This window comes from Acyrthosiphon pisum, chromosome X (assembly GCF_005508785.2).
Source record: "Acyrthosiphon pisum isolate AL4f chromosome X, pea_aphid_22Mar2018_4r6ur, whole genome shotgun sequence".
Taxonomy (NCBI): domain Eukaryota; kingdom Metazoa; phylum Arthropoda; class Insecta; order Hemiptera; family Aphididae; genus Acyrthosiphon; species Acyrthosiphon pisum.
The window spans coordinates 71,011,573-71,022,392 of record NC_042493.1 but is presented as its reverse complement, the minus strand read 5'-3'; the positions used below and the strand labels follow the sequence as shown (position 1 = coordinate 71,022,392).

At 27.5% G+C, this 10,820-nt stretch overlaps 1 protein-coding gene across 1 annotated transcript; it reads right to left on the bottom strand.

Moving 5' to 3' along the window:
• Positions 1-185: 185 nt before the first annotated feature.
• On the bottom strand, positions 186-1,861 carry LOC107883055. Its single transcript, XM_016802401.2, has 2 exons — positions 1,255-1,861; positions 186-349 (listed from the first exon to the last, which is right to left on the bottom strand). Exons 1-2 carry the CDS (start codon positions 1,565-1,567, stop codon positions 186-188), a joined length of 477 nt encoding a protein of 158 aa, XP_016657890.1. The 5' UTR covers positions 1,568-1,861.
• Positions 1,862-10,820: the final 8,959 nt, after the last annotated feature.

Here is a 10,820-nt window from a genome sequence, read left to right as displayed (position 1 = left end):
CCCGAGTTACACTTAGAGCTAGCAATATAATAATATAATATAACACTATCAGGTTATCAACAAATGTAACGGATCAACCTCGAGGTTACTCCGATGAAAAGTAAAAGTCAAGTAATACCTATATTTAATTAGAACATTCAGTGAGTTGAACATTTATTAAATAAAACAACTACAAAAGTATATAATCAAAATCCAAAAAATCTGTCCCAATCGCCATCAAAATTCTGTTGAGTAATGACAGTATATGATCCTTTGTTCTCCCTTTTTACGATTGGTTGTGCAGTACTCTTTTTCTTTCTTCTTTCAGCTTTTAAACTATTCCTTAGTCTGTTATTGGCATCAACATGACCTGATTCATTTACAGATTTAAATATTATAGTTAGCACCGTATAATATATAAAATACATAGATTTACTTTAATAATTTTTTTAGGTAACACTAAATTTCTGAAGATACATAATAAATATGAAGTTATATAAAATGTACTTAAATTATTAATTAAGTTTATAGAAATATGTGTGTGGTATTGCTTGAATTTTTAAAAATAACAACGCCATATTTGAAATTATTTGGTAGGCGTATTTTAAATTTATTACCTACTTGACAATATTACAAAAGTTTTAAATTTAAAATTGACTGAATGACAATTTAATCATAAATATGTTTGTTTGGATTTGTTCAGTTTTTAAAAATGTATAATACAACAATAAATGTGTACAACATCTTTGGTTCGTAAATTATTATTAATTAATAATATTGTTATAATTGTAATATTCAAATAAAATAATTAACACTATTAAGTACAAAAAGTTACTAGGTATTCAATTCATTTTTCAAAAAAAAAAAAAAAATGATAAATAAATACTTTTAAGCATTGAACAACAAATTAATATACCTATGTTTGAATCTCGATATTTTAATAATGCGAAAAAGTTGATTTTTTTAATTATTTAATTAAGTTCGAAATGATTGTCGTGCAGTCTATTTTTAATTTATAGGTATCGTTTTTCTCAAAATAACATTAAACTAACTTTAAAAAACTGGTCTATCCAAGAATGGTAGGTATCGAAAAATACAATGAAAGTATAATTTAGCATGTGCGTTCTGACAGGGTGTAAAAATTTGAAATGTCCCTATAAAAAATATGTAAGCATGCCAGAAAATGTCCAAATTCTTTTCCACATAGTTTAGCCATGAAATTTAGTGTTAACTGAAAAATTAATCGCAAAGTAAAATAGCAAACATATTAATTACCTATAGGTTGCAAAGGTGGCATAGCAGGAAGAGTACGGCTATTACCACTAACCGGCTGGATGTGCTCGTTCGCCAATGATTGGTCATGACTTTGAGGCAGGATGGACCGAGAAGGCTGAACGGGCTGAACAGGCTGTATGATCTGGGTGGTTTGGACCAGCTGAAAAGGCTGGACCAGTTGAACAGGCAGGACTAGTTGAACAGGCAAGACTAGTTGAACAGGCAGGACCAGTTGAACAGGTTGGATCACCTGAACAGGCTGGGCTTGCTGAACACGATTATGAATATAGATTGGAAAAAATGTTTGCTGCATGATCTACAAAAAATAGCAAAAGAATATTATTATTAAAAAGCAGGTAAGAGGATGTTGCTCTGCTGTACAGTAGCAATATGTAGTTGATATTACTAGAATTATGATAATTTGAACTATATTTTATAGTTATATATAGGACAGCTATAATATTAGTTAATAATACTATATTATTGTAGTTATCTAATTATAGCCATTGTAACTATAATATAGTAATGACAGCTAAGACATAGCAGTAACTTTTTAGTATTGAATACTTTATCTTTATAGCCCTTAGTACTGTATACAAACCATTATAGTAGATCAGCCTACATTTTAAAGTTGTGTCTATTATACAATTTATTTAGCAATACTTTATCTTTAAACTCCTAGTACTGAATACTAAATGTTATAGTTAATCAACTTAAATTGTATAGTAGCTTCTACTTTACACTTTAGTTAGCAATGCTTAATCTTTAAAGATCTTAGTACTGAATACTAAACGTTTTAGTTAATCAATCTACATTTTAAAGTAACTTCTACTATACAATTTAGTTAGGAACACTTACTAGATTATATTATTATATAAATTGAATAATTAAAAATATATACCTACCATTATACTTAAATAAATAAAAAAAATAAAGTCAGAGATAAATGTAAGAATATTTTTATTTTTATTTAAATAAAATTAAGTAATAAAAACAATATAATATCAACTAACCTAAGTATTATAATATTTTTATACTTAAGTATGGTACAATTTACAATAGTTATTACAATTAGTATAGATATAACGTACATATTTTATTTTATTGGTATATTATAAATTCATTATTTAATATGCACACTTTCTTATAAATACTGTGTTCTGTAGGTATTTTATCTATTACCAAGAAACCTTCTTTTTTTATACATTTAATAATACTTGAAGATGTATTACAAATTATTAATGTATTAAATACTAAGCTCCAAAATAAAGGTTCAACGCTAGGAAGTGCTATTAATTTAATTGAAGGAGTAATAAAGACTTTTGAGTCATTGCGAGCGGAAACTGCATTTCAAAATATCTGGAATAAGATCACTGATTTTGCTGAGCATAATAATTTAGATTTTCTCATTACTGGTAAATATTTCATATTATATATTTAACATACACATGTTTGTTACTGTGATCACTATTACATTTTTAACAGTGTTTAATAAAAATACTTGAAAAAGTATTTGATTTATAGGTATTTAATATAACATTGTTAAAAAATAGTATTTAAAGTATAACCTACCTACACAACAGATTTTTTTCTTATATGTTTAAAATTTAAGTATTAAATCCTATTTATTTTTGTCAATTAATAGGCACCTAAATTTTATTGATTCTGATATTATGTGGTTTTATTTTTATTAAACTAATTTTAAATATCAGTAAAGTAGGGTTTTTGAGTTTTAACACCTAAATTTAAATTATTTATAAAGTAGTGATTAAAAATAATTACATTGTAGAAGCACCTTATTATTTATTGATAATGAGTTAGTAGCAAATAATTAGTATGATGTATTAGATGAATAAATGTTCAAAACATTGTTTGTTCAAAATTAGTATTAAATATCAATCATATGAGCAATGGCATATTATGTAAGAAAAAAAAATAAGATATTGCTGGTGATTATTTATTTTTATAAGAATTCCAAATATTTTTATTGAAAATAGAAAGAAAAAAAATACTCAATACCTACTGTAAAATAGTATTTAAAATGTATATAAATACTTGTTGAAAGATAGTATTTTATAGGTACTTATTGGTACTTGAAAAAGTATTTGAATTCCAACACCTTACAACACTGCTTATTAATATAGGTACCTATTATATTATATTAGCAACTAAATATTTTATTTTAGTACACTTTACCAGTTGGCTTGATATAAAAAGTTTAAATAAGTAATGCTTAAATAATCTAATTTATATTCAAATCAGTTAACATAAAAAAGTGTGTCCATCAAAACATAATAATGACTGCACCAATCTATTTACAATATTTCCTCACACCAAAATATTTTTCCAATTAACCCTGTAGTTTTATCATATTAATTAAATATTATAGTTGATATATGAATGAATACATAAATATAGAAATTATGATGTATTTATTAATACTATAAAAAATTATATTTTAGGGAAGTACCTATCTAGTAGTTGTAAAACATCATTAAAAAAATATACAGATATATAAACTGCATTATTATTTACACTATATAAAATACCTCATATTAATACTAATACCAGAAATTACCTATATGAGTAAAAGACAAAAAGTACTTCAGAAAGTTTTCAAATATATATAGTATTTTAAATACCTTTTAAATACCTGCTAGGTAGTTAAATACTTTTTGAGTATTTTTTACAACACTGTAGAACTCACCTTCATAAAATTATTAATATAAAACAATATAAAAAAAAATATTAAATTAATTTATGGTTGTATACTTAGGGTTCAACTACAAAACGATGGGTAGTTGTTATATTCACAGAGACAAAAGAATTTAGTGTTATACCATTAATTGGCTTAACCTAGACTTTAATCTGGATGACTTGACATCTAATATTGCATCAGTTCGTTATTGCCAATGGCCGCCCTTTAGAGTAACAAGTGCTGAACTAATGAAGGCTGATGATCCAGATGATACATAGAAATCATTCAAAATAACAATTTTGGATGGTAAAATATATGGTAATAAAAGTGTGTTAATCTTAATTACTCATTTCTAATATACAATTACTTATTTTTTAGTGAATTTTAAAGTGGCATGGCACAAGCGGGTGGAAATTGAATTCTCAGCTACAGAAAGCGAACAAGAAGCTCCAAAGAAAAAAAAGATACGTCTGCAAAGTTCATCTTCAGATGAAAGTCAAGTTGAAGGTATTTTGTATTTACTTATTAGCAATGATTGTTAGTTATTAAGTTTATAAGCAAGTACCTACCAAATATTTTTAATACCTATTTTGGGCTTCTACAGATAATTGTTTCTCTATAATGCCAGTAAAAGGCAGAAAACATCTCGAAACAGAATACTATGAACCCAGACAGTATACTGAGTTGCAAGTTAACAAAGTACCAGCTACATATCATAGCCAACAAATATCAGTTCTGCCACCTGATCAATATCCTACCACATCTGCTTCCAGTTCAATTGATGAGTTTTCATCAAACAAAACCATAGATCCGGTACTTAAAATACATACTTGTTATTTTAATTTTTATTGCACAAACAAAATATTACAATTTGTTTTATTGTTAACAGATGATTTCTACAACACAAACCCTGAATTGTTCTGAAACACAATCTGAGCCCAGAAACTACGTAGAGTTGCAAGTAAACAATGAACTAGCTATATATGATCAACAAATATCCGTTTCACAGGCTGTTCAAAGTCTTACCCCATCTACTTCGGATTCAATTGATAATCAATTTACCTCAAACAGGAACATAGATCAGGTACTTAAAATACTTGTTATTTTAATTTCTATTGAATAAACACCTATTTAATTTATTGTTGACAGCCAATGTATCCACAAATGTCTCTGAAACTCATTATGAACCCTATATTCCTACATCTTCATATTATAATTCACTACAGAGTGGTTGTGTTATTGGTAACAATTAATATTATAATTTATTTTTTATTTGACAATTATTTTTCTTGTTTGTATTGACTAGATAAAAGTATAAGCACAGATCAAACACTTTCTGAAACGCTTATAAAGATACAAAAGGAACTATAGTAGCTAAATTATGTTGAATCGTTTGTTGTCGAAAGTTGAAGTATTAGAATCCAATTCCAAAAATAATAATACAGGGTACTCTTCAACAACCAATCAATACATTGATTCTAATTTTTTATCACTATTTCCAATGAAGACAAAGGAAGAATTTTTATCTATTGAAGATAAAATTATTCATGAACTTGATTTTGTTTCAAAACTGGTATTTGCTTTGCACATGAACTATTCTTTATATATTTATCAGATAAAGTATTTTTAGTATTTAAAATTATATTAACATTTTAGGAGTCATTTATTAGAAGTATTGGTGGGTGTGGAACCAAAAACAATGTAACAAGAGTATTACAAAAGATTTGTATCGATGAATTTGCTGTATAGCCACTTTAACTGGCCGTGGAAAAAATATAACTGTTGCTTTAGGCAGTTCAGAAATTGTCAAGCTAGTTAAAAGTAACATAGTTTATATCATATGTTAAAGTATCATTATACTTAGATAATATAACACTCATTTATTGAAATTATTATTTTATGTCATGAATCATGATCATGCATAATCTAGCTTTTGAATTACATGTGGATATTATTGTTAACGGGGATAATTAAAGGAAATTCAAACAATCTAATGACATATTCTGAGTATGAAATAGTAGTAGCAAATTGGTTAAGACACGGAAATACTCGATTGGGTAGATAAAATAATAAATAATGAATATCATTGCACACAACCATTCATATTTAACCTTTTGCTGTACAATGTACATATATTATAGGTATATACAATGTATATAAATATGACTTAAATTCTTTTCACATTTATTAATTGTATGTATTATTTTGACTTAAGTATTTGTTTTAAACTAATACTTTTTTATTTATTTGTTTGGTTTTAGGATAGTTATACAAAAAAAAGGAAAGATATATCAGCTGTGTCTTCAAAGTATTTTAAACAATTATTAAAAGCTGAACAAAAAAAAATTGAAAAGTGTAGCCAAAGTGTAAATATAAATTTGATTAATATGAAGATTGTACCGACTGTAAGTAGTTTTAATATAACAGACTGTGTTAAAAATGTTACACCGTTGTTACAAACATTAGTTGATATTATAACTCCAGTTGAGGAATGTCCTAATATATTAGGTCAACCAATTGCTTCAAATTATTGCATCCCTTATGTTGATAACTATAGTAAATTCCAAGTAACTAATGACACACCTTTATCAATAGAAAATAATACAACACAAAATTTAAGTTTAAGTGATAAATTACGATCATTAATAGTAAAATATAAAGTATCACATAATTGTTGTAATAGTTTACTTCAAATATTAAGAAGTGAAGGTCTAGAAGTCCCAAAAGATGTGAGGACATTGATGAAAACACCTAAAAATCATGAAATTGTTGCTGTTTCTGGTGGATTGTATGTACATTTAGGTATTAAAAATATGCTACTACCTTTTTTAAGCAGGCATAATGCACAAGTATATATCACACCTCCCATATTAAAAATAGGCATCAATATAGATGGACTTCCCATTGCGAAAAGTTCTAAAAGCCAACTGTGGCCCATATTGATTTCAGTTATTAATTTTAAAGAATTACGAAATTATGTGATTCCTATAGGCATTTTTCATGGATTTCAGAAACCCCATTCGATTGAAGAATTTCTTAATCCATTTATTATTGATTTACTAGAGATAATAGATAATGGCTTAACTGTAAATGATACATTATTTACCTGGGAAATATCTAATATATCCTGTGATGCCCCGGCAAAGGCCTTTTTACTTAATGTCAAAAGTCATAACGCTTATTTTGGATGCACATCTTGCACTGAAGAAGGAACATACCTTGAACACCGCATGAAATACCCTGGTTTAGATACACCATTGAGGACCAATGAGACTTTTAGAAATAAGACCGATGAGGATTACCACAAAGGTGACAGTCCATTGATACGCCTACCAATTAATATAGTAGAAATTGTTGTATTAGATTACATGCACAATGTATGTCTGGGTGTCGTTAAACGGTTAATAGAATTGTGGGTTAAAGGCAATAAACAAGTGCGATTAGAAAAGGTAAAAAAAGAAAAAATAAACTTTGAATTAAATAATTTAAGACAGTATGTACCAGCTGAGCTTTGCCGCCTGCCAAGACCAATAGACGATATTGAATATTATAAAGCGACAGAACTAAGAAATGTTTATTATATTCTGGTCAGATAGTTTTAAAAAGCATCTTAAAAAAACAATTTTATTCTCATTTTTTATTATTAGTTTATGCAATTAAAATTTTAACGTGTGCTGATACTTGTTGTGCATATAATGATTTAGCATCCCAATTTCTTAAAGGATTTGTCAGGGATTATTCAGTTCTGTATGGCCCTCATTTAATAACCTATAATGTACATAGTTTAATTCATTTACCAATGTTTGTACTCATACATGGTCCACTAGATAACTTTAGCTGTTTTCAATATGAAAATTATTTAGGTGACATTAAGAAATCAATAAAATCCATTAAATACCCTCTACAGGAAGTCTTTAATAGATTAATAGAAAAACAAAACATATTATATGGTAAACATCCTCCACAATTATTTTCTCAGAGCCCTGCTTTATACAATGAAATAAAACATAACATTTTTTCTCAGCATATTAAAAGTACCGACATACTTTATGAAAAAATGATTTTACCATTTTCTAATATCTTAATAAATACTCATAAAGAAAAAACAAGAACATTATGTTAAACGATAGTTCCATTGTATCTGTTCATCATATTGTTCAACACTATAAAAAACCTGTTAAATTGCTTGTCAAACAGTTCCTTAACTATTCTGAATCAAATACTGTTCCACTATCTTCATTTAAAATCGGTGTACATATAATTAACACTACTCAAATGTCTGAAATGTTCTGTATCAACTTAGATTCAAATGTTTTTTTACTAGATTATCAAACGACTTGGCATTCAATTCATCATTATGTCATGCAGTTATACAATAATTATACAATGTTAAATACTTTTGATATATTTTGTGAACTAGTATGTAATAAAATATGATTACTTTTAAAAATTGATGTTAAATTTATTTAAAATTTTATGACCCTATGAGTCCTATTTAATTTTGATAAATGTATGCATATTATGATTGTATATTTTGAACTGTTTAATGGATGTTACAAAGTAACATACATTAATGGTTCATAGAGGAGTATGTATTTATGCATATTATGGTTGTATAAAACTGTTGTACAGATGTTGAAAAGTGATTTTATATAGATGTTTCATGAAATACATTTCTGCGGTAGAATTACAATCGCAGGAATAGATGTTTTAAGCTGTTCTATAGATGTTGAAAAGTGACGTTTAAAAGATGTTTCATGAAGTACATCATTGCGGTAGAAATAAGATCATGGGGATGTTAAACGTACTTAGATGGAACGCAATCTGTGATGTTACATGTTCCAAAATAACATCCTATTGACATTGCTAGATCAAAATATTGCACAGTGGGATGTGTTTGTTTCAACGTGATCGTTCGTAATGTCATCATCAAAAGGACAATACAGGACAAAAAAAAAAAAACACCATTGTAGAACAACTAGCTTCCTCCCTCCGCACAGAATCTAAAAACAATATGTCACGAACATGATTTGAAGTCTACGAACCTATTTTTCAAACATACCACATATCTACGGCGTTTTAACGATACTTACTACGAGATGCCGGCACAAACAGTGTGCAGAAATACGAAAACATTTCGTAAATTATGTACCTACGTAACTGCAACCGCTATAAATTGTATTAGAATAAAAACTCGCGGGAACCTACGGATTTTAAAAGATGTCTACTATGCTAATATAATATGAACGGTGGGAAAAGGTTTCGAAAAGGTGAAAAATAAAGTAAAACCATAGTACAATCTCGGGAATCTTGAAGGAAAATCTATAAATCATAAATATGGTTTTGTTAATAAGTAACCATGTTAATGAAACACTTCCAAAAATATGGTCAGAAACATTTTATAGTGTATCCAGCCAAAAACATATGTTTTAATGTAATATTTTTAGAAAAATCGTAACATTATGAAATAACAGAATCGATAACGTTGGGGACACATTTCAAGATGTTTGAATTGGACGTTGCACTGTAGTATGCCCGTCACCAATCTGATAACAGGCTGAGTTACCTTAGCATAATACTCATGTGCATGGAGAAAAAAAATTACCCGTGCTATAAAAATAATCGGTTGCAATGGAAATCACAACAGTTGATATGTTTTATTATTAATGGAAATATTAGAAATATTATTTTATAATCATGGACTAAGATATATTCATAGATAATATAAGATATATTCTTATATTATCTATGGATATAATTAACTGGAAACGAGCAGCTTATCAGTTGTCACGAATGTATGTACAAGAGGCAAGGTCGGGACGTCGCAACGGGGACCGATAGTTTATAACGCCATCTGTATAAAACACAGATTAAGGGCCGGTTGCACCGTCTACGGTTAAACTTCGATTAAGCTTAATCAGCTGATAGCAGATATTTAACCGGGCAAATTTGGCTAATAAATCTCCGGTTAACTTTAATAACTTTAATCAGAGACTGGCCCTAAGATATAAAATGCGATGCCAAATAAAACCACTGGTAGAACTGAAAACATTCAGTCCTCAGTGTGAGCAACCTTTTGGTGGCCGTCCACTGATCCCCGCCAACTATGTCGTTTCAAATCCATTATATATTAGTCCATGGTTATAATATATAAACGATTAAAAATAGTAGGTTATAAAGCATTATGTATTATATAATGCTTATAAAGTGATTTGTTTTGAACTGTTTACGGACATTTTCAGTTTAAAATTATTTTAATATTTTTATCTATGAATGTCAATAAAATGTTATTTGTTGGGTCAAAAAGCGTAAAAATTAATACTAGACCAATATATTGTTAAAACAGCAGAGAAAAAAATTAAAAATACATACCTAGTCAAATTTTTTTTATAATCATTGAAATTTCAAATTTTGACGTAGTTTACCAATTTGAAAATTTACAAATTATTTAGAAGTTAAAAATTTATAAAATGTTCAACTTTTATAACTAAAGATTAAAAATTTAAAAAAATGTTCCCCATAAATAGGTTAAATATAAATTATTGTATTCACCATAATATCTTCAAGTATATTTAGTAATATCATAGGCTGACTAACCCATATGCGTACGTAGACTTAAATTTCTGACCAAGCCTGGAACAACTAGTGCCCTAATACTTAGAGTGTACAACTGTTTAGACAGTGCCCATTATTTTTTTTTTTTTTTAATACATCAATATACATTCTATTTGTAAATTAATAACTGTATATTATAGTTAAGAATAACATTAATAATAATAATGTCTCATAATATTACGGCACAGAACAAATAAAATATCAATATTATGTCTGTTACTTAACACAGAAAAGACTAAATAGTAAACAGTTA